This window comes from Ceratotherium simum, chromosome 16 (genome assembly GCF_057802395.1).
Source record: "Ceratotherium simum simum isolate JZ-2026a chromosome 16, ASM5780239v1, whole genome shotgun sequence".
NCBI classification, from domain to species: domain Eukaryota; kingdom Metazoa; phylum Chordata; class Mammalia; order Perissodactyla; family Rhinocerotidae; genus Ceratotherium; species Ceratotherium simum.
In genome coordinates, this window is record NC_141915.1 from 28,486,908 (window position 1) to 28,511,843 (window position 24,936).

At 45.7% G+C, this 24,936-nt stretch overlaps 1 protein-coding gene across 9 annotated transcripts in view; it reads right to left on the reverse strand.

The window, feature by feature from the left end:
- The window catches only part of YPEL2 (yippee like 2), a 61,616-nt gene that overhangs the window by 27,317 nt on the left and 9,363 nt on the right, over window positions 1-24,936 (reverse strand). For 7 of the 9 annotated variants that reach the window (XR_015554694.1, XR_015554693.1, XR_015554692.1 and 4 more), the window contains exon 1: window positions 15,077-15,301. Coding sequence is in view for 1 of the 9 variants with exons in the window: in XM_014790900.2 (XP_014646386.1) it covers window positions 15,077-15,193 (117 nt within the window). In the remaining 8 variants the exon portion in view is untranslated. Of the gene's footprint in view, window positions 1-15,076; window positions 15,391-24,936 lie in introns of those variants that run through there. The other 2 variants (XR_015554687.1, XM_014790900.2) reach the window with 2 other exon arrangements.

Here is a 24,936-nt window from a genome sequence, read left to right on the forward strand (position 1 = left end):
GGGGGTGGAGAGGGAGCCTGGAATCCCCCCACCCCTCAGTGCCATGGAACTCTGCTCTAGTGAGCTGGGGCACAGATGTCCCCGAAAAAAAGAAAAGGCCATTGCACAGGGTCACAGCCCCTGACCCAGTTGGATCACAAATTAATAAGGGCTTCTGAGCCTTGCTGACTCTTGAGTTCCTCCTCTTTCTGGTTTCAGGAGCAAAGGGAGTTAATTAGTAAACAGCTTAAGAAAGAATAACTCTTCTGCCCCTGCTGAGGATCCCCTGTGCTCTTTCTCTATCCCTTCCCCTGTTTGCCATGGTTCTGTGGGTCAGAAAACCCTATTTTCAAAAAAACCCAGAGGAGACCATGGCGTGTCATGTTTGGTCCAAGTGCAAGACCCCAGGAACAGGTGGTTACCTGGAGATTTCAAAGCCAGGCACACCACATGGGAAGGACCAAGAGCGTAGACTGGGCTGGGTTCCTCTGCTAATTCACAGCAAGAAATAGCCGGGTGGTAGAGCCCTTAAGGGCATATAGTGGGGACCACGCCTGAATTCCAATTCTGGTTCTACCATTTCCTAGCTGGGTCCCCTTGATCAGTTCAATTTGTCTACGGCTCACTTTCTCCATCTGAAATGGGAACAATAGTAGTACATCTCTCTCTAGGTTGGTATGAGACAAAAGATGTGAGTCATATAAAAAGTACCCAGCACAGTGCCTGGCATTTAGTAAACACTCAGTAAAATAATGACTATTGTCATCATTATTAGAAGAAGGCCTCCAAAGAGCTCTTTCCTTTTTCAAACAAATGTTTGTCCAAACCACACTTTGGGCCTTCAGGGGGTAGCAAGTGCTGGATGGTAGACAGTGGACAGTAGGGACAGCATGTGTAGCTACTTTCAAAGTAGTGAGAACACTTGTCCTAGAGCAGCGGCTCCCAAATATTAGTACTAGCTACATCAGAATCTCATGGGGGTCGAGGGGTGCTTGTTAAAAATACAGATCCCCAGTAGGGCTGGGACTAGGGTGAGGCAAGCCAGAAAGCTGGAACAAAACACTTAAGGAGGAACTCACTCTGAGGTGCTGCCCTGCACTTATACAACAGGGAAAGTGAGTGCCTCCTTAAATCTTATGTCCTAGGTGACTTGGTCCTTCCCCTAGTCAGGGCTCTAATTCCCAGTCACATTCAGACCCACACAATAGGAATCTCTGGAGGTGGGACCTGGAGATCAGCCTTTTCATCCCAGATTATTCTGATGTGCTGTCAGAATTGGGATCACTGCCCAAGAATCCTCATTTTCGAATGCCAGTTTCAACTACTTTCAGGTAAGCCCTAAAATACATGAAGACTGCAGAAGCCACTTACATGCCCCCTTCACTTTGCCCTGTCCCAAACTCCACAGTCACATCAAAAAACATCTGAATTCTGCAACTCAGTTCTCCCTTTAAAGTAATAGAAAAATTCATAAATGTGGGGTTGCAGTTGCCAGCTTATGATGACTCAGTGAACCTCAAGCAGCCAAGGGGGTCATGCGTGAGGGAATACCTGGCCCAGCAAACCAGGGAACCCAGGTCCCAGGGAACTCTGAAAGGCCTTCTTCTCAGAGTTATGGGTGTTTGGTGTTTGCCAATGATTTATCTGGTTTCTGTTTAGCTGAAGGCATCAGCAGGGAGGGACTGGTTCTGGTTATTAATTACAGCCACTGATTTAATTATCAGTGCTTATTAATTTTATATATATACCAATGTTCCTGTTCACACAAAGCTCATAGTTATAAGGTTTACAGAAGCTGGAGAGAAGTTGATTTTCCAAAATAGGCCATGTTATAATATTCTAGTCCAATCTCAATCAAATGCTAACACTCCCTTGCTTAAAACCTTTTAGTGGCTCCCCACAGTATACAGAATTCAGTCTAAACTCCTTAGCTGGGCCTTCCAGGCCCTATGTGATCCGCCCCTGCTGACCTCCTGCTTCCCTCTCACACAACCCTCCCCTCCATCTCTCACCTGTGGTACCCTAGGCTTGATCTCTTCTAGAATGTTTCTCCGCCTCTGCTCAGAAAGGACGACTCCTTTTTTGTTCACTTAGTAAACACTCATCCTGCTCTTTGCCCCCACAGCATCCTGAACAATCACCTACTCAAAGCCTGTGTTTCCCTACATCTTATAATAATTTACCTGTTTGTCTTCCCCACTAGATCATAAGCTGCTTAAGGGCAAGAATTTTGTTGTGTCCATTTCTGTGTCCCCAGTGCCTCACACAGTAGTACTCAATATATGCTGAATGGTCAGAGAGGTTACGTGACTAATGCCACACTGAACAGTCAGTGGCAGAGTCAGGCCTAGAGCAGAGGCGGCTTGACCCTTCATTCAGGGCTTTTAAAATCGCACCACTGACTCTCCATCCACACGGCCCCAAACTATTTTCTCATTAGAGTGATGAGACCATACGAAACTATGCGCACTGTCTGGCTTGGTCACTTTGTAACTTTTGGTGGCAACCTGTGGGTGCTAGACAGCTAAGGCTGAAGTTTGGCCTGTGCCGTGGAACTTTCTGTGCAGCTAACCGAATATCAATGAGCATAGGCTATCCATACCAAATGTAGCCACCGTGTTGATTTGGGATTCCTCCTGAAATCACTTAAATCCGTTTCTCCAACACTCATTTCACAACATTCTTTCCAAGTATCTAGCCTAGGGGTCAGCAAATAATGCACAAGGGCCAAATTGGGCCTCTCCTCTGTTTTGCAAATAAAGTTTTACTGGAACACAGCCATGCTCATTTGTTTATGTATTTTCTATGGCTGCAGAGGTGAGTGGTTGAGGTCATATGGCCAGCAAAGCCTAAAATATGTACTATCTGGCCTTCACAGACAAGTTTTGCCGACCCCTGATCTAGCTGAAGGAACAGGGAATGAAGACTCCAAACAGCCCCTTCCTTCTACCAAGAGACTGGCTGCCTCCACTCTGGAAGTTAGTGGACCAACTGGCTTCTGCATGATGTCATTTCTTTTTTTAGCACTGGTTATAGGCCTGGGATCCAGCAGGAGATTTTGCCTGACAGAGACACACAAGGGCCTGAAACACCTAGCACATGGCCTGGCATATAATGGTGTTCAAAAAATGTTTATTGAATAAACAAACAAACAAAGGCATGAGAAGCCAGCCATTCTGTACCCTGAACAAAAGTCCATTCTCCCTCCTGTCTGCTTCAAGGTGACCAGTCACACAGGTGCCTGGCAGCAGCCTGGTGACCTAGATTTGTCAGACCTTATCTTATCGGCTTTCCTTCCTCATGTATTTACCCAGCACCTGCCCCCACAGTGCCCAGGGCAGACTGGTCTGTTGTTTTTACAGAGAAGGAAACAGACAGGGAGGACCTCTCCTCCCCCACAGACGCACTTTGGTTTTTTTCTTTCTCCCGCTGAGAAGAGGATCAAGAAATATGGGGACTTAGAGCTAAAGGAGCTCCAAGAAGTCTGGTTTCTCTTGCTTCCTCTCTCCTTAGGTTTCCGGGTGAACTTGTCTGGGGTGAACCTTAGCCCTACCTGGTGCTTGGAACATTCAGCATCTAAAGGGGAGGGGCCAGCTGAGGGTCAAGTCTAGCAGCTTTCAGAAGTAAAACAAAGCAGCCACCACCCAATGGTGAGAATGCCTGGTCTGAGAACAGACATCCCTCCAAAGACACACCAGAGAACAGTGAGTCTTATTTACTGGCCACCTGCAGCTATAAGAGCCAAGCTGGCAGTTTTACTAGGCGAGCCTAGCCTAAGGCTGGCACTGCAGGGGAAGACAGGGACAGTCAGGGAAAAAGCTATATACATTTGGGCATCTCATGAAAATCAGGCAAATTGGATGGAAAGCAATATGGAAATGTTGGCTTCTCTGCCGCCCCAAACAACCCTGGGTACCAGGCTCAGGATGGAGATCTCCACTTGTACTGCCACAAGCTGCCCCTGCAGATGATGGGCTTTCCAGTAACCAAAGGGTACTGAGTTCAAGCTGTGTGAGGGCAAGGCATACAACTGCTATTGTATCCCCAATATCTAACATGTAAGAGGAGCTCACTAAATGTGGAACACATGACTGGGCTTGGTGCATGAGGTTTCATTCTGGGATCTTTTGTCTTGGCAAGGAAATGCTTTTCTGTTCATTTATCTGTAAGAGAGTTGAAGTTACCACGAATGCTCCTGGTGGAACCAGACCTAAGGGAGAAAAAGGAGTTCCTGGGCCCCCAAAGATAGATAATTTTCCTTTTGACAATCATAAGTTGCTCCTTCAAAGACCCAAAGGTATTGAGGGCAAAGGGGAGAAGAGAGCCAGTGCCACCTGCTCTGCCTCTTGACATCACTGTGGTCTGGAGGGGAGGGAGTTTATGGACTGACTAGATGTTGTTGTTGTTTTTAGCAGCAGCTGGCGGAGCCATCGCCTCCTCTCTTCCTCTCCTCCCCCTCCTCCCCTGAGTCACTGTCCAGCCAGGCGAGGGATGGGTAGGGAAGCAGAGAGCTAAAGCTCTCCTTGGCTTGGCAGCCCTGACCCCAGAGACAACACTCTGGGTCACCAGGTCAAACCTTCCCCTCAAGAGCTAGCTGAGTGCTTTAGAAACAAAGGTATCAGACACCCTTTTTTGGTTTTGTTAAGGATAAGGAAAATGGCTTCTTTCAAGAGAACATCGCCCCACCCCCACGGTGAAGCATCACAGGATGAACCAAACTGACAAGCAATTCTGGCCCAGAATTCTCTTCCAGCCGCCTGGGCTGCTGTTGTCACAGTAGTTTGAGGTCTCTGTAACTGGCTGACATGTGGGTCGGAGGCAAAATAACCACATGACAGACTAGAAGGGAAGGAGGCAAGAGCAGATTTTTCCTTTTAAATTCTAGAGAGGCCTCACAGCGGCTGGCAGGAAAGACCCCGAGAGCAGGGCGGAGGCTGCTGCTGCTGCTATTTAGTTACCCCCAGAGACCTGCTGGCCTCTTTGGAATTATAAGGAACAAGAGACTCAATGATTACAGAGGTCTCAGAAGACCACTGACGACAGCTGTATAGCTAAATGGCAATAGCTGAGACTCAAAAAAAGGAGGGAGCAAACCAGGACCGTTACGGGTGCTATAACCTGGTTATGTTTGAGTGCCACTTTCTGTTTGGTTTGCTTAATGAATATTCATAGACAACAACTACCAACATTTACTGAGCATTTACTGTATGTCAGGCAGTGTGAAAAGTACTTTACATTGACTTAATTTCCACAAAAATCTTATAGGTATCTAATATTAATATTATTCGCATTTTCCCCTCGAGGGCATTAAGACACAGAGAGGTTACTTAACTTGCATAACTACTAAGTGAAGAAGCCAGGACTTGAACCAGGTAGCATCTGGCTCAGAGGTTATACTGTTAACCACTAAGTTATGTTGCCTCATATCATCGTTTTTTTGTGTGTGTGTGTGAGGAAGATCAGCCCTGAGCTAACATCCACACCAATCCTCCTCTTTTTGCTGAGGAAGACTGGCCCTGAGTTAACATCTATTGCCAATCCTCCCCCTTTTTTTCCCTTTTTCTCCCCAAAGCCCCAGTAGATAGTTGTATGTCATAGTTGCACATCCTTCTAGTTGCTGTATGTGGGACGCCACCTCAGCATGGCCGGACAAGCGGTGCGTCGGTGCGCGCCAGGGATCCGAACCTGGGCCGCCAATAGCAGAGCGCGCGCACTTAACCGCTAAGCCACGGGGCCGGCCCCCTCACATCGTCTTTTGCTGCTACATTAGAATCAGGATACGGGGGAGGTGGAAGGAAACTTTAATAACAGTCTATCCAATCTAATGCCTTATTTGCATGGATGAAGAAAAGGGAGAGCCAGAGAGAACACTCTTGCCTGGGATCATACAGCTTAATACTTTCATTTCCCCAGCTGCCAGCCCTCTCCTCCAGGGCTGCCTCCAGCGTTTACAAGCACCCCGTATGTGCAAGGGAGTGGGCGGTACAGCAGGGAGGAGGTGGCAAAGTACAAAGTCAAGAGGCACTCAGTTTCTCTGGGCCTTGGTTTCCTAATCTGTAAAATGAAGATTTGAACCAGAAAACTCAGGTTCAAAGGCCCTTCTAGTGCTAACGTTCTGAGAGTCTATGACTCCAGGTCATTCAGAATCTTATTAGGAAACAAGACAATTATACATGAAAAGTGCCCGTAACCACAATAACACCCACCATATTATTACAAGACAGTCATTATTAATTGCCAAATGAACAATCAGGCAGTGAGTTATACAGACGTTCATTGGAGGGAAAGAATCCTACAGTCCAGGAAGACATGCTAGAAAATACTTAAGCTGGTCTTCAAGAATGGGTAGAAACTGACTAGACAGAAAGAAAGGATTCTCCAGGCAAGCGAGATGATAGGAGGGAAGACAGGGTAGAATTTACCACCAATATTACCGAGAGAGACGAGAAAATAGTCGATGCCAAAAGAAGCTACCCAGGTCTCGTCTGTCGAGCTATGTTAAAGAGGGCATAGACTTATCTAGATCTGCATCCCATATGGCTTCCTGGTAACCTATGGCTTAGGCAAATCACTTCATCCCTACCTTGAAGGGATGTTGTAAAGTGAGGGAGTAAGGAGCATGTCTGAAGAAGTCCCTAGCATACAGTCAATGTTCAATAAATAGTTAATAGCAGCAATGTAGACTTTTCATCCTGTGTTTTTTACGGCTCAACACCTCATCTGTAACATTCTTCTGCCCTCCTTGGTGGGCCTTGCATTTCCATGTACCCCAAGAGATCACAGGCTGAGTGCAGAAATCATTTGGCTTCATCTCCCTATCCCTAGCACCCAGCCTAGGGCCTGGCATGTTGTTTGAAACACAAAAATATTATTGAACTGAACAATGGTGGATTCTGGTCAGGCCCCCAAATACAAACAGTTAAACCAGCAACGGTGCAGTGTTACCATTCCAGAGACCGAGGGAGTGCAGTGATCAAACAAAAACAGGAGGAGGGGTCCTGCACCTACTTCTTGCTTCCCAGGAAGACCATCCTGTTGAAAAGAGTTTCTTTGGATTTTTGACTAAGAACACAAGCTTGCAATCACCAGCGTCCTTACTGAGTGCCGAGACGCTAATGTACAAACCAATCTTATGATTGCAACATTACAGGCATTTGCAAACCACGGAGTTAATTTTCAGGGTACGCCTCATAGCTCAAGTCAACATTTCCTTTTGGTATTTAAAGCAACCACATAGAAAGAATCACATTTGAGCAGATTCGTGCTCCAGCTGCCTGCAGCAAAAAAAACACAGATGATTCACCACACTTGGTCCCTAGCAGCTCCTTTGATAATAAATTGGTGAGCAATTCTACTTGTGCCCAGATCATTAATTTTCACAGGGAGCAGGGATGACTGTGAGACAGGTCTGCCTCCCATCCAAAGAGTGTGACTTCCTGAACTCAATTCCTCTTATTCATGGCTATAAATGATAGAATTTTTTTAAACCTTAGAATGCTTGTATTTCTTTCCCAAACAGTGGTCAGTATTTACTGAATAATCACCATGTGCCCAGAACACCTCCAGACCACTGCAACGTATATATACTAGTTTCTCCATTTCCAGTGTCTTCCTCAGTAGTTCACCTGCCACACCATGACAACATTCACCATCTCAGAGCAAAGCTCTGGTCATGTCATTACTTGCTGAAAACTCTTCAAGGACACCCAACTGCCAGCAGGATAAAGTCTGAACTTCCATTCTCCCAACAATCTGGCTTCAACCCACTCTTTCAATCTGTTTTCACACAGTTCCTCAATATCTAACCCAAAAGAACGGCTGCTCTCTGCACGCTTCCTGCCTCCACTACTTTGTTCATGCTGCTCTTTTCACTGGCCCCTCCCCATCCATTTCCATTTGTCTAAGTTCTTGCTTCAAGGCACATTTCAATGTCACTTCTTCTACCAAGTCTTCCCAGAACTTCAGTTTCTAGAAAGATGGATCTTAAGGGTTTTTCTGATCAACAACCCCTTTGAGAACCTGATGAAAGCTATGGAACCCTCCCTAGAAAAATATACATGCAAACAGAATTAAACATACAATTTCAGGGATCCCTTGAAGCCAGTCCGGACCCCAGATTAAGACCTCCCCTGTTTGAGCCAGCCCAGTGGCACAAGCAGTTAAGTGCGTGCGCTCTGATTCGGCGGGCTGGGAGTTCGTTGGCCCAGATCCCGGGCATGCACGGACGCTCCGCTTGTCATGCCATGCTGTGGCAGCGGCCTATATAAAGCAGAGGAAGATGGGCACAGATGTTAGCTCGGGGCCAATCTTCCTCGGCAAAAAAAAAAAAAGAGGAGGATCAGCATCGGATGTTAGCTTGGGGCTGATCTCCCTCACAAAAAAAAAAAAAAAAAAAAAGACCTCCCCTGATGTCTGTCTCTATCTTAGAGTACTAATGGTCATTTGCCCAGATATTCACTGAAAATCTACCAGTATTTAGGAGCTATACTGGTGCTAGAGACACAAAGATGACATCAATCATCTCCTCAAGTAGTTCACAGGCTAATAAGAGACATGCATGATACTGTGATAACTACTTTAAGATAAACATAAGGTGAAGTACAAACTTCAAGAAGGGAGACGTATGAACCTATTATCTCCCCAACTAGAGTCAAAGTCACCTTAGTCACTAGAGTCAAAACACCTTATCTTGAGGATAAAATCCTTGAGGGTAATTTCATATTATCTAGTACAGTCTACACACACAGAGTACACATTTAATATTTACGTAATGATAGAACAGAGCCAAGACAAGAACTATTACCCACGTATACCAAAGCCCTCTGACATCCAGTTAACGTGGTCCCATTTTGGAACAATTACACTTACAAATTGTTCCAGCCTAATTTATGGCTCATCTCACCTTGAACTGATTCAATCTCTGTCCCTATGGGGGGAAGATACCCTAAGATATTATATTTTATAAGCTCCAAATTATTTCTTTTCACCAAGAAACACTGTAATCTCACCACATCCCTTTGGCAACTTTTTTTTTTTTGTGAGGAAGATCAGCCTTGAGCTAACATCCATGCCAATCCTCCTCTTTTTGCTGAGGAAGACTGGCCCTGAGCTAACATCCGTGCTGATCTTCCTCTACTTTATGTGGGATGCCGCCACAGCATGGCCTGACAAGCGGTGCATCGGTGCGCGCCTGGGATCCGAACCCGGGCCGCCCGCAGCCGAGCGCGCACTTCACCGCTATGCCACGGGGCCAGCCCCTGGAGACTTTCTGTATGGACTTGGTTCACCTGTCACCCTTCCCGGGTGGTCAACAGCACACCTTCAGAACTAACATTTCATTAATAGGAGACAGGGCTTTCAAAGGTCAAATAGTTGAGAAAAAGAAGTAATTTTACGTTGGATATGTGATTTTCTCTACAAAAGCTAAATTGGTTGAATGTGTTTTGAAACCTGGCTTATTGGGTTACGGAACTCTTCTACAATTTATCACTTCTGCCTTTGCTCTACCTCAGAAATGCTCTTTAGGGAACTCTGACAAACATTCAACAATGTTTTGCAAACACTGCAAAGGAAACAAAGGCATCCACTAATGCCTGCAAAGAAGCAAAGACACCCACTATGACGTGGGTCATACAGTGTGGTTGTTCTCTCAACCTTTTGTTTCTTAAAGCCCATCAATTAATCACTCTGGTAAAGAGCCTGAGTCCCACTATTTTAGAAACAGAAAGTTCACTTTTAGTGACACAGACATTTACAGGTTTACATGCAATCTGGTTTTTTTCCCCCTCCTGCTAGAATAAAAATACTAATTTTATTGAATTATGGTTTTTGTAAAAATCGTCATACATCCACTGTATATCAAAATCTCTCAATAAATAAAATTAGAATTCAACATATATTTTTCAAGTTAGATAAGCTCACAGAATCATTTACAAGAGCCACATCTTATTTTCCATGCTCTTTATGAATTGTGTTGCTTGATGTGACACAGCAGTCATTAACACTACTAATACAATCTGATGCTCACTATAACATTTTCCAGAGCACAGAGAGAAAAAGAAATGAATTGATTTTTAGAAATTCTGTTCCTCTTTTTATTTTTACATGAAGTTTTCAGGATATAAACAATTGCACTAATATTTTAGAGTTAGTTTTATTGTATATTAAAGACAAGCTGGTAGGCAGTGGGAATTAAGAGAAACAAATCCCTGAAGGCGGGACAGACCTCTGTACCGCCTTCCCAGCATCCCCTCCATGTCCACTACCTCTAAGTCACTCTGTTGGAAGTACAGTCTTTTTGAGAATCACTGGTGTAGAACACTAGTGCTCAGAAGCAGAGATGGGAACCAAGGGCAGAGTAGGTCTGTCAGCAGTCACTAGATCAATACAAGGCTTCAAAACATCTTATTCCCTGCCACTTTATTCAAAGCAATGCTACATCTAATGTCTAGGTAGGAAGGGGAAACCAAAATGCCACCACTATAAGCCCAATGGAACCCCACAGGAAACAAAAAGAACCCGCCTCCTAAAAGCTCCCAGCCTTAAAAGGAAGCCCAGCACTTGAAAACAAGTCAAGTCAGAGTTCCTTACACAGAGCGCGGTTGAGAAGTGCGAGGTAGAGATGCCTGGCTCTGAGGCTGTGTAACCTCAGGCTGGTCACCGAGTCGCCCGTGGCCTGTTTCCTCATGAAGAGGGGCTTAGCTAGATGATCTGCAATTCTGGGAATTCTGTATTTGTCACCAGAAGATAATCTGACCTGAAGATTTGACATAGTAATAACAAGTAGTTTTGGAGGGTGAGCAAAAGATTTCTTCCTGCACTGGACACCCACTCCACAGCCTCCTACAACACCTTCCCTCCAAGGATCCAGTGCAGTAGAGCAACCTGTGTCTTGGAATGAAGCCACCAACCCCAAAGTGGATTCGTGACAGATTAAGCCAATGCACCATTCCTAAATAGTCTTCTGCACAATGCCATTGAAGTGTTAGCAAGGAGGAGGCCAGGGAAGGACTAAGAACATAAATTTTTCATGGAAAAGCTTTGTGAAGATCGAGGTTTCCGTAATAGATAGTATCTACTGAAACGAGCATTAGAATTGCTCTCACTCGGGGCAACTAACTGTTCCAATTGAAACTATTATTACTTTATAGCCAAAGTATATTTTTATACTGGGGCTTACACCATTAAGTGAGAAACAACAGCATGAGCAATTCCTCGTGCCAACTCAAAATACCTCGGCGTGCAAACACTCCAGCATTTAGATCACAACACCCCCTAAGAAAGAACTTGTAGGATGCCTCAGCACATTCCCTAGATAGTTCTGTCATCAATTCAAAAAGCACCCCCCCGCCCCAGAGCAAATGCTGTTACCTTTCTGCAGACACACACAAAACTTTGCTGTCGTTTTCTTCTATCACCTTTTCCTCTTAAATCCAATTCTTGTGCTCGAGGTTCTAAAGTGAAACTATCTTGGCTAAACTAAATTTGCTTGGTGTCAGGCAGGATCAATCCCCTCCACCCCACTCCCTTGCTTTTTTTTCTTTTTTTTTTTTTTTTTGGACAGCAAAGCCAGGAGAAGCAAAGGGACTGCTTTATATTTGCATAGAGCTTTGTGACTTGCAAACCACCCACACATCCATGATCTCATCTAGCCTCGGAACAACTCACTGAGGTAAACCTGCTTCCCCACCCTCTAATAATGTATGCCTACCTCACAGGACTGTTATGGGGATGGCACATAGCAGGCAGACACTAAGTACTAGCTACCAGCCATTAGACACAGCAAATGTTATTTTACCCATTTTAATAGTGAGAAACTGAGACTCAGAGGTTGGACAGTTGATTCCAGGCAACGAGGCCTCCAGGGATCTGCAGCAAGCTGTGAAGATGGAAAGCCTAGGACAGGACTCTTTCCACCACATCAATACACAGTCATGCTTCGCTTAACGACCGGGATGCATTCTGAAAAATGCGTCATTAGGCAATTTCATCATTGTACAAACATCACAGAGTGTACTTACACAAACCTAGATGGTAGAGCCTACTACACACCTAGGGTATATGTTACTAATCTTAGAAGACCACCCTCGTGTATCCAGTCAGTCATTGACCGAAACGTCATTATGTAGCGCATGACTGAAGACCCTAATTGTTCAAAAGTTTACAACTACACATTTCCACGTAGCCACACTGATAGGAAGGGAGTCCAAAGTCCTGATTCTGTTCCCAGTCACCACCAGCCACATATTCAGAGCTTTAGTTCTCTGGACCTTTGTGTCGCCTTCTCTGTAATGAAGGCAGACTCACTTTTTTTTTTTTAAACCAAACAATGGAATGTCAAGCTTCCAGATGAAAGGCTCTATTACAAGTACAAAGTATCATTTAATTACACTGCTGCTCCAGTTATCTGCTTCCCAGCTCCTAACTCCCACTGGGCGGATTCTGAAACCACATAGGAGATTATGTCAAGAGGGGAGAACAGGAGAAACATTCTCTCCCTGAACTTTCTTAAATGGAAGAGAGAAACAAAATGAAAAGAAAGGCCCATTTTCCAAGGAGGGGGCTGGGGCAATGATCTTTCCGTTAAGCGGACCTGCGTAAGAATCTATAGATTATTTAATGCCGGGGGTGGCTGTGGAGTAAAATAAAGGAATCTTTGTGCAATGCCAGCCACAGTTCCCTCACTCTTTCCCCAGTCAGGCATTTAACCTAACTCTTTAAATCAAGCTCTAATGCACCCCATCTGTGCACTGGTTGTAGCTAATGAAACTGAAGCCTGTGCTCACTTTGGCCTGGACTTGTGAATGAAACTTTCTGCCCCAAAAAGGGCAGCAAGGAGGACATAAGGCCAACAAAGTCTTTTTTGCTCATCCCTTGTCTTCTCCCAAGACTCAAGCTCCATCCATCCGTTTATTTGATCATTTACTGAGCTCTTGCCATGGGTCAGGTTCTGACCCAGAGATACAAAGCTAGTAGGACATGGCCCCAGGTGGAGAAGGCTATGTAAGAGCTCCTGGGAGAAAGGAAGGAGGTGAAGAAAATGGGCTGCACTTGACTCAGGCACAGAGGCCTGAAATACCCTTCTTTGCATAGTCAGGGAATGTTGCTTAGTTCCAAGTAGTTGGAACATAAAGCAAGGAATTGGCAGGAGACCTAACTGAAAAGTTAGGCTTTGCCAGATCATCCGAGGCTCTGTGCTACAGGCCAAAGAGATAAGACATCGAATTTGAAGGCCATTACCATCTCTACATATTCACTTTTGCGCATCTTACAAGGCCTAGCTCAAATACCACCTTTTCCAAAAATGCTTCTTGAACACCCTCAAAGTAATTGCTCTCTCTTCTTTGAGCTTCCAATTTGAGTTCTTTGACAACTTGTATGAGTCTCAACTTTTCCTTCCATACAAAATATGACTAACATCACGTACTTTTAAGGCTTCTTATGAGGGTTAAGTGAGACAACATTTATAAAGTGTCAAGCAGCAGTTTTTAGTACATAGAAGGTGCTAAAATACATTTTATTGTTACCTCAATTTCTTAGGATACATAGCACTTCTTCCTAGTATTAAAAAGATCTTCGGCTTCCACTTTCTCTGGAGATTTCCAGCAATAGGACAACTCACATTTTCCCTCCAAGCTTGCAGGCCCCCTTCCAAAGCAAAAAGGATGGGCTCCTCTCTTTCCTCACTGACACAGCCTCCTCACATCCAAACTTCCCGAGTCAAGGGATTCTCAAAAGATTCAAGAGGAATCTGAGACAAGATGAGTTAGTTGACAGAGAAGGATGCTATAGGCTGACTGGAACATAAATAGCATAAAGGAGAGTAATTAGCAGAAACCCAGAGAGGGAAAGTGAGCCAGAGGCCAGGACTCTGAGGGCTCCAGGGTTCAAGCTCTGTAGTAACCCTAGACCCTGGAATAGGCCTAGAAGGAGGAGTTCTGTCCTCAGTCCTGATTTGAGAATCCCCACTACCACAGACGTGGCTGTTCAAGCAGCCTTCTTCACTCCCTGTCAAATCAGCCAGCTGGATAGGACTGTTCGACATAACAGTTGATCCTTCAGTCCTCTCTGGCTGGGGCTACCAAGCCAGAGGCAAGGAAAGTGATGCCTCCTTTTCTAACGGTTCTTGTAAGCAGATCAAGAATATTAACTTTTTTTTAACTTAGTCTGAGTCTTCATGAAAATGTTTCTTTTTTTTTTTACTTTAACAGCATGAAGACCAGGTTCTGAGGAATGATGCTTTTTAAAGGGAAAAGTCCCCCATAATCTCTTTCTCCTTTTTATTCAGCCTAGTAAAACCTGTTTCTCTCCCCCTGGGAATTTAGGGCCGGGAGGGAGGTAGCTCCCTTGAAAATGCTGCCTGAAGGAGACAGTTTCTGGATTGTACAACTGGGATGTTGGGTTTATTTATTTAATAATAACCACCCCCAACGCTACGAAGCAGTTGCCAAGGCTCCTCAGGGAAAATAGGGTTCCATTCTTTCTTCGGATTGTGATCAAATGTCATGCCATATTACCTCATGTAGAAGCCCTAAAGGTCCCCACAGGCCAGTGGGTCAGCTCTTCACCAAGCCACTTTTGGCCTTCCCCAAAGGCCACCCATTTTAGTAATTCAACAGTCTGATAACCTTCCCCGGGGCTTGGAAGGCAATATCCTCTCTCATCTCAGCTAATAACCACCCCCCCAACACACACACACGTGATATCCTGCCCTCCCTCCCACACCCACCTTTCTTAGAACTCACTTGCCAGCTAGGCAGTCCCCTCTTGGTGTTCATGTGCCAACCTAAGCCAAGCAAGCTGAGTGAAAGGCTCCCATCACTCCTCAGCCCCTCTCCCCACAGCCTGTGAGCCACAAGCCCCCACAGCTTCCAACAGGGATGACGTCTAATTTCCAAAATTACAAATTAAACCAGTATACTCTCCCTCCAACTCTATATCCCAGTTGAGTGAGACAGCCATGTGGGTCAGCCCTCCCTGCACAAAAGATGGAGTACAAATATCCCCGGCTCTGGGAGAGCTTGTAAACTTCTGCAACCTTAGGAGCCAGAAGTGCCCTCCCCGGGGTAGGCAAGGAAGGCCGGCAGGGAACATGTACCTTGGAAATGAGTTCGTCATGATTGGCCAAGTGGGCTCTGCAGTGAATGCAGCTGTAGGTCCGGTGGCAGGAGGGTAGATATGCTTGGAAAGTCTTGGATCTTGTCATCTTCACCATTGGCGCTGCTGAGCGTGGGGTGAACTCCGGGGCAGCCCACGACGCACTCCCACAGGATGGGTCGCACGGGAAACACCGGAAGACACAGGTAAAGGCCGTGGTTTGGCAGGGGGTGGGTGTGGGGCAGGCTCCACACACTGGTGATGTCTCCAGAGGAAGGACCCTCAAGCAGAGGTCTAGGGCTGGTTCTCAGCAGCCTGCAGTACCAAGATAAGGCAAACATCATTAACTGATGGAGCTGGGCTTCCTGCAAAGCAAGTCGAATCCAACTGCCACCTAGAGAGAGGGCAACACTTCCAGGATGAAATGACCCCCTTCCCAGTTTCTTGCACTATGCCAAGATGTCTGACGAATGAGAAAGAAACCACTGGAGACCCCAGTATTGCTGCTTTTCTAGAGTTGGAGGATCAGTATCACCTCAGGGTTCTCAGCAGTTACGGTAGGTATCCACCACCAACATCCAGCAAACTGGCATGAGCACCACTCCTAGGGAGCCCTAGAAAAGGCCAGGCTTAAAGATGTGCTACCTACAGCCCCAGGGAGAGGACTCCTAAGAGCCCCCCGCTCCTGAGCCAACCAAGATAAATGGCTAAAGGAAAAGGAGAAGTTCAGCCTCTAGAGATTCACGACATCAACAATCACATATGGATTTCTCATCCACTTCCAGACGCTGGGAGTCTTCCAACACTTGAAACTACCACCTGCAGAGGCAACAAACCCCATACCACCCTTTGCTTATGGACTAAGCGTGGGATATAAAGGATCAAGTTCCCAACCAGCAGCAGGGTCCCTCATGGCTAGCCAGCTCTTTTTTGGAAGAAGTGATTCCCTTTGCAATACTTTCCCCAGAAGTAGATGCTCAGTGTGTGTGTGTGTGTGTGTGTGTGTGTGTGTGTGTGTATTTTTTTTTTTTTTTTTTTGGAAAAAGCAGGTGAATGAATGAAACAATGGCATAATGGCATAATCAGACTCCTGCATCTAAAATTCACGACAGTGAATTTTACCAGAATTTCTTCTCAACCCCTCAAACTTTCATTACTTATCTCACAGTACCAAACATCTCTCCTACCATAGCCTCAGCTCTTTTACTCTACCGAGGACCAAGGACACTAAGAAACTGGGGCAGCTCCCAGGGTACGTCCAAGTAAAGGTCTGAGGACAAAGCCTCAAGGTCTAAGACTCACTCTGCTTCTCTGTGGCTCACCCACCTGAGGCTTCCGCACCTGCCTATTCCCTGGGCTTCACTAACGGGGGTGGTGTTCCCACTTGCCTACCTCCCAGGAGAACCAGAGTGTTAATTAACGCCTGCATCATGCTTTGAAGATAAAATTATTTAGAGAGACGGGGGAGGAAGACAAACAAAATCAGATCTTCCGTGCTGGATTATGTCTGGGATCCATCTGGATGTTTAGAGAAAGCCCGCAAATCATAGTCCTCTTTTTCCTCTAAACCTCACTGGAACCAAATCTTCCAAAGGGAAGTTGCCCTCCTCCCTGACGTCCTTCCCACCACAGCAGTCACTGAAAGCTACTCTGCCCCTGGGACTCTGTATATCTTCCCGGGTGGCCAAGACCACTGGCCAGCACTAGGCTGAAGGAAGACAGTGGTTTCTACCCCTTACCCTGCGGGTCCTTTGTGCAGCCCTGAGCCAAGCACACTCCACATCCAGGGTGACCAGTTATACATGAGATGCCCAACTGTTGAAGGGATTCAGACCTACAGCAGCCCAGGCATAATATCTTCCCTGCTCAGTCTTCCACCACTATTTTTAAAGATGTGAAATCAGGTTAAACTGAACATCACAGAAACGCTTGAAGGATATGGAGGTGAGAATTAATTTCCCCAGCTTTGCCTCAGAGTTAGGCCTGGCCATAACAGGAGATAAGGAAGGAAGATACATGACCCCTTGGATCCAGAGCCCCTTTGTCTCACCCTGGGCATACTCTGGTAGTGGGCAAAGTGAGTGGTCAAAACAAAAGCCCATGGTAGACCACTGCTGTTGGGTGTTAAAGTGTTACAGGCGGTAGATAGAGCCAAGTACCCCACTTGGGATTTCCTGAAACACCCTCAAACTTTCCAATACTCCTGTTTCACTCTCAGGAAGGAGCGTATTTCCAGGAAAAGAAGAGGTGATAGGCCAGGGTAAGGAACAGGAAAGAGACGGGCAGCGGGAGCGAGCAGAAGGCTTGCCCCAGGCTAGATGATGACGGCTGTGGACTTAGCTGCCCAGTGGGGAGCATTGGGAGCACTGGCCCCATCCGTCTTATACAAACACTGAGGGAAGAAAAGAAAACAATGAGCCCTGGCTGCCAGTCTGGGTTTATAGAGCAGCCACAGAGTCTGTTTTCTTATACATGCAGACGGCTTGTAAATTATGCATTTCCCCAGAGTAGAATTATTTCTTCCCTCACTTCTCTTCTGTAGGAAACCCAAAAAAAGCTCACAGGCAGGGGTTTCTGGTTATGCTCAGCTTCAGATCTGAATCCCAAAACTTACTCAAAGCTACCTTCTGAGGAATAAGCATTTATAGTCTGTATTAAATGAGTGTGTCACAGAAACATACCCATGCACACACATTCATTGCACACCATAGCTCTGAACTTCAAGAGACAAGAGGAAAATCGACCACGTAAGCAATACCGCAGGCTGCCTGGTGCTAGAAAAACCCCAGAGAGCCTAGACAGCAGGCATTAGACTCTGCTGCTCCACAGCCACTCTGCTTCTCTCATTCTTTCACAGGAAGTCACAGGCATCAGAAGGTGACTGCTTCCCTGAGAAGAAAGGAAAGAAAAAGCGCCTTGCTGAAAGATGAATCTTGTTCAACTGGTACAGAGCTAACTAGAAGGAATGAGAAGGGATAAGTGAAAGCAAGGTAAAGCAGGATCAAGAGAGGGCCCGTGTACCTGAGAAGAAAGGAGAGAGCAGGCGGAGTGGAAGAAAAAAGATGAGAGCTAGGGACCGAAAAATCATCACCTATTACTGTCTTCTTCCCTCTTCAAGGAAAATTTTAAAGCTGCTTCTTTGAGTCGATTCTTAGGAAGGAAGATAAAACAGATGGATTTTTCTTTTAAAGGAAGAAACTAAAAGTATGGGGCTGCAGAACTCACCACATTTTAATTTTTGGACTTTGGTGCCTGTTAATGGGGCCACAGGCTCCACGGGGCGTCATGAGTCCAACTCATTGAACATATTGTGGAGTCCAAATTGATTTCCAACAATAATCAAATGAGCTCGATATTTAAAAGCCTCAGGGCACATGTACAAATTAAACACCATTTTAAGTGAAGTAATAATCCATCACAGTGGAAATTAAAGGAAGATTTGCTACCACCCCCAGCTGGCTCCTGCTGATCAGCATGGAAAGAAAAGATGTGAACTATTATGATTAAAAACAAAGACCTTAGATACACCACTTTGGGAGCCAAATGCATAGGGAGCACACACCAAACCCGGCTGGCCCACCTGACAGACAGGCCTTTTCCATGAGAAGCCACAATTGCAGCTGGAACTCAAAACACAACCTTCTGAATGTCTTCAGGATGGAGGGGTAGGAGGTACGGATTCTTCAGGTAAGCCATGACGGAACCCGATGAATAATGTGGGGAACAAGGCTGTACTGCCACACACACAGAGACACAGAAACTGAGAGGTTAGAACCCACTAGGGTAGGTAACACCTCCAGCCACGGGACGGACTACCCCTAGGTGTGCCTTTGTGTTGTCATTTTTGTAGGGTGTTTTGGTGGAGGGCAAAGACTGCCTGGAAAAGAAGTGGACTCTGCAATCACAAACCAGTTCTACTCCTTTGTAGCTGAGTGACTTTTGGCAAGTTATTCAACCACTCTGACCCTCAGCTTCCCCAGCTCTAATAATATCAACCTACATAGGATTACAAGGATTAAATGAGATGATGTAAGTATATACACAGTGCTGCCACACAATACACACCAAAACTGTAGCTACTATTATTTTTAGCAGTCAATGAAAAAAAAAAATGCTGCTGCTTAAAAAAAGAAAAGAAAAAGGAGGCCTGAGAGCTCAAAGACAGACAGAGAGCTTGCCTGCCATTTCCATTAGGACCCTCTAACTTGTCTTCAAGCATTGCAGGAGATGGTACCGTTGGGATGACATCTCTTGAAACCTAGAATTCTCTTCTCAAGGTGAGACGAGATGGTGACGACACTGGAGGAACCTTGGGAGTGTTCCCCTAATTGGTAGTAAAGTCCTTCTAAGCAGTGGCTTCCCCAGTGGCCATGCTCCCACAGGCCCTAAAGCACTGCCGGGAACACAGCACCTCTGATTTAACAGTCCTGGCAGGCCTCTGAGCCTCTTTTCCCCCTTAAATCTGCCCTCTGCATTTTAGCCAATGTTATCTACTAAAAAGCAGATTTGACCATGTCATCACTCTCATGGCCTTCAGAAAGTCAATACGGGGCAGTGGTTAAGACAGGTTCTGAAACCAGACTCAGGGGGGTTTCAAATCCCGGTTCTGTCATTTATTAGCTTTGTGACCTTGAACAAGTTACTTACCTCTCTAGACCTTGCTTTCCTCATCAAAAAATAGGAACAATATCTTCCTCTTAAGGCTCTTGTGAGGATTAACTAAGTTAATGCATATAAAGTACTCGGCATATGCACCTGGCATGTAGTAAATATACAATAAATTCTAAGTGTGTATTACCGCTGACAACTGTCTACCACTGACACCCATAAATGGCTTCAGACTCATCTCTACCACCCTATACTCTATACTCCATTTATTGTACTCACATTTAAGGGTCTACCATGTGTCAGGAACTCTCTTAAGTGCTCAGATTTGACAGCCAAACCCTTTGTAGTTCCCCCTAATACACCACACTTGCATTTCACCCTTCCACAGTTTTGTTGATGCCATTCTCCAGCCTGACACATCCTTCTCACTGCCCCTCACCAGGCCCTTACTACTCCACTAAGACTCAGCTCTAATGTCACCTCAGCATTAGCTTATTGGCCCCTCCTCTATGCTCACCTCTGCCTTAACACTTACCCTACTGAAACTGAAATTATCCTTTTCTGCCTCTGTATCCTCTACCAGAGGTAAGCTCCAAGAGCAGGAACCACATTTTAATCATTTTTGTACCCTCTGAACTCAGCAGCACAAGGTACACAGTAGAGGCCATCATTGAACTGAACTCCCTCTCCTTCGCCTTGGGCTACTGACTAGATCAGTCCATCCACCTGTGTGGGTAGCAGACATGATTGAGGCCCCCTCCTTCCCTCTCCAAGTACTGAGGCAGGAGGCAAAGTTACTCTAGGTCCCCAAGCCCCATGAAACCCTATTCTTCCCCAAGAGCCCCCACTCAGATCCTGTACTGCGATGCCCAGAACTATGGTTCTTCTATGCTATAGAGGAATTAAGTCCTGGGTGTTAATCAAAGGCCTGTCATTGGCATCCATGCCCATTCTTTGCATTTGCGGAGTCTAGGTTAAATATGTATATATTGGGCTGTTAGAGTTACAGCTTAACCATATTCCAGCTTTTCCATCTCCTATTTATTGTAGAAACTCTTAGCAAGCCTGAAGAGGGCTTTATGCTAGCTTTAAGGACAGGAAGGTGGGAGCATGACTGAGTAGTCATGTTTGTTCCACCATGGGCAAGGAAAGAGAAGCCCTGATTGGAGGCAATAAATAGGTGGTGGCAGTGGAAAGGAATAGGTAAGCCATTTCGGGGACTGGGAGACAGAAAAAAAGAAAAAGAGATAGAATGGGTATGGAAAGCCTTCACCCCAAGAGGACTGTCCTCCCTCCTCATTCCTAATCTCACCAGAATCCTGAACCCAGGCCAGGGAGCAGACACTCAGTTTCCCTGGGCTGCCAAATAAGAGAAGTAGGTGGCAGTGTAGTCCACTGGCAAGGAGTACAGGATCTAAAGGCAGATGGACCTGGATTCATTCTTGGTTCTTCTCATTAGCTGCATCACCATTGGGCAAGTTGCCTGAAAGGGAATAACAACAGTGCCTACCTCATGGAGGAGACAAAAGAATCCTAGGAGATAATGCAAGTGAAGCATTCAGCACAGCATCTGGCACATGGATGGTACTCAATAAACTTGATTACCAGCAAGAGAGAAAAAGCACGAGAATTGTTCCTACTCACAAGACCCCAAAGAGTAGTGCTCCTATCTCCCAGGTTGACTCATGGCAGTTAGGGGGTTAGAGCCTAAATTAATCCACTTAAAGGTACACTATGGTTTAAGGTTTTTGTGGCTTAGCTGGGGATCTGACATTATTGCTATGTCATTCCAAACAACAGACCACCCCATCACTTAGTGCAGTGGCAAAGCTACCTCTGCAGTCTACACTGACTCTACTAATCCAGGATGGGGCCACTACTGAAAACTTTACTGAAATGCCCCTATTAAAACTGCCAGAGAGCTGATGTGCAAGACACACAGGAAAATCAATGCCATCATTTCATAGTTATCTAGTGTATAGCACTGGGCCCAGGGAGTACTTCAAATCCACCCAGTTAATAATAAAAACTAGCTTGGATATCCAAGAAACCCCTCTCTTTCATAAACAAAACCAACCATTCATCTCTACCCTGGATATAAGGCCTACTCTTGATTTCAGGGGGATTATCTGTCAGATGATAATTCTACATGATCTCTAGGATTCCTTCAACTCTACAAGTCCTGATTCCACGTTGTAATGATGTCTCTGCCAGCCAAATCCTGCCCCAGAGCAGAGTATCCATCCACCAACCTTCACTCTGTTAAGACCTTGATTTCAGTGAGGTCACAGAACACACCAGTCTCACTGAGTCCACTCAGAGATGGCTGCTGGACAATGCCTTTGCAACATCTGTTAGCACAGCAATGTATTTACCACATGGCCCTTAGCTCAGCACTTTGCCTGGGGAGGCCCCCAGATGAAGCTTGCATCTGTTACAGCAACTGCATCGAGAAGAGGCAGTTCCCCTTGAATATCCTGAAACTTGCATGTAATTTACTAGATATTAGAAAGAAGTAGCTGTTGCTAGCTGGCTATGAAGAGATAAGATATTCCTTTGGGTTGTTTCTACGACGTTAATTAAAAATAATGTAAAAAGCCCAGACTATCTGTCTGAAGATAGGTTAACAAGGACACCTGGCTAAAGTTCATCAATGACTTCCTTCTTTTTCTTCTACAACTCCCAGCTCCAAAAAGCACATGGTGGTGGCTTACAAAAATATAAATAATACTATTAAAATATACTAAGAAATTAAGGCAGGAGGAATAAAAGAAGAAAAAGAGAGTTAGGACATAGAAATGCATGCTGTTTAAGTTGCTAAATATTTACTGAATTTCAATTGCAAATTTGGCTTTGAGCTCCCCAGTAACCAAAGCAGAAAAGAAAATATCAGCAGTTTTAAGGTTTATATTTCCTATAAAATAAAAGCATCTTGGTTGTCCAGGAAACAGATTCTTCTGAGAGACATTTCTCCTACGAGTGATAGTAGAGGAGACAATGAGAAACCCGGTGGACAAGATCCCCAGCACACTCCAAGGGTTCCTACCACATACAAGACTGTTTCTGAGAGGTCCCTCCATGAAAAGGGACAGCATAACTAACACCAAAGGGCAATTCGGTAAAAGGGATTCTACATGGGGTCAAATCAGGGCAGCCCAAGAACATGGCTTTCTGATGGTCCGGCCAGATCCAGAGCTACAGACTCTCCAGAGGAATGGAAGAGCTACAGGGCCTTCTGGCAATACTCCATGAATATCATTTATCACAACCAGGCTTGTTGAGTAACAAAAATATGGGCAGCCTCCAACATGCCAAGCCCAAACACTAATACTTTGAATGCTAACACTATTTGGCCCTGGTGCTGCATTCAGCTCTCTCGTGGGCTGCTTTCCCCTGAAACTCTCCCTTATGGGCCTCATGCCTCTCTCAGCTCTTCTCCTATCTCTCCGAGCCTCAATCTCCCTGGCTGCTCTTCTTCCATCTTTGTCCACCTTGGAGGTGCTCCCACCATGTGCCTGTCTGTCTGCTCCCCCTGGGCATTCTCATCCACACCCTCAAGTCTTCTAAACCTCTGTCTCCCACTCCTGAACCCTGGGTCCCTTTCAAAAGGATGCTTCCATCTGGCTCCTAGGAAGGCACCTCAAACTAAACTCATCCAAAGCCAACACTATCTTTCCCCTTTCCCCTGGCTCCTATCATCTTCACCCCAATTCTGTTTCATCCTCCTGAAGGCCCAGTTGTCCAAGCAGGAAACACCCATTATTGTCTCTCCATTCTATGTCATACTTCATCTGTCCCCTTGACAGTTGCTTCTGCCTCTGAAATGCACCCTCCCATTGCCATCCTCACAGTCACAGCCAGCAGCACTGTGTGAGCCCTATCCTCTCTCATCCTGAACTACCGTGGTAGCTTCCTACTAGTCTCCCTGACTCAGCTCTCACCTCTCCAGCCCATTCTAGAATTCTATTTATACAACACAATCTGATCACATCTCTCTCATGTTTCAAAACCTCCAGTGGTTTCCTAGCAGCCTAAAGGACAAGGTCCAACCACTCAGGTGGCACCAAGAACCTGGGCCAGATTCTCCTTATGTTTCTCACCACCTTCCCACCTCACTCCAAACTGTTTCCCCAGCAGACCAAGCTCGCTCACTACCTTTTCTCAAATTGTTTCAGCCTCCTGCAACGCCTTAACCTATCTTCCTTACCTGGTAAACGCCTGCTCATCCCTTAATACCCAGCTCAAATAAGACCCTAAACAGAGCTGGTGGGCCCCTTCTTCCAGCATGCACAAAAAACGTTTTTTCTCTGGAATGGCCTTTATCACACTGTTCGTGTGTCTGCCTCCCCACCGGACTGGGAACTTTCTGCAGTCAGAAGTCCAGTTTTTATACCTCCTTGCTTCCCCAGGACTCCTAGTGTCCGGAACATTGGAGATTCTTGATAAATGTTAATTGAGTGAGATGAGTGACCATCAGTGAAACCGTGCTGCCCTATAAAGCTGATATTTTTTTAATCTCCTTACTTACTTTGCTACTATCCAGTATATTTAAAATATCTAATCCTGAGCATTACATGAGACTTGCACACCATTAATGTTCCACAAAGTTAAAAAGACAGCAAATTCTTGTGACCTCAACTCACTTGGGCTGGCAGAAGGAGTCTAAAACTAGTACTGTGGGGCCATATCTCCCATGAGCCATACTGCACAAACCTCTGATGGTTTTACCCGCCTGCTGTCTGATGGAATAAACATTTCCCATTCCACCTCCCCTAGCCCTTCACACCATCTCTGTGTGCTACCTAGGGCAGCTTCCCAAGAGACCCTCCCCAGGCTGGCATTGACTTATGGACACCTAGAGAAACCCTCAGACTGCCAACGCAGGAACCTTCTTTCTCTCAGGGTGGTCCCCACAAAACCCCCAGGGTAGGCCGAGCTACTGCTCTAGGCCAGATTGAGTCAGAGACAAATGAAGTGTCAGACTTGGTTCAGGCCAAGAAGGAAAGGGGTCTCTTGACGCTGCCTCTACTCCACATGCAAAAGAGGGCCAGATCTGCCTTCTCCTCTAGCCCCAGAGACTGCCGCCCTCAGCATCAGCCCTTTGTTTTCTATTTGGCCATGCTCAGAGATGATAATCCTGGTTAAAACAAAACGAATACATTTTTCCCATGATCTGGGACTCAGAGAGGGATGGGGTCCATTCCTCTGCCCCCAGACAGGACTACACTCGAACTACAATGTAAAACAACCATT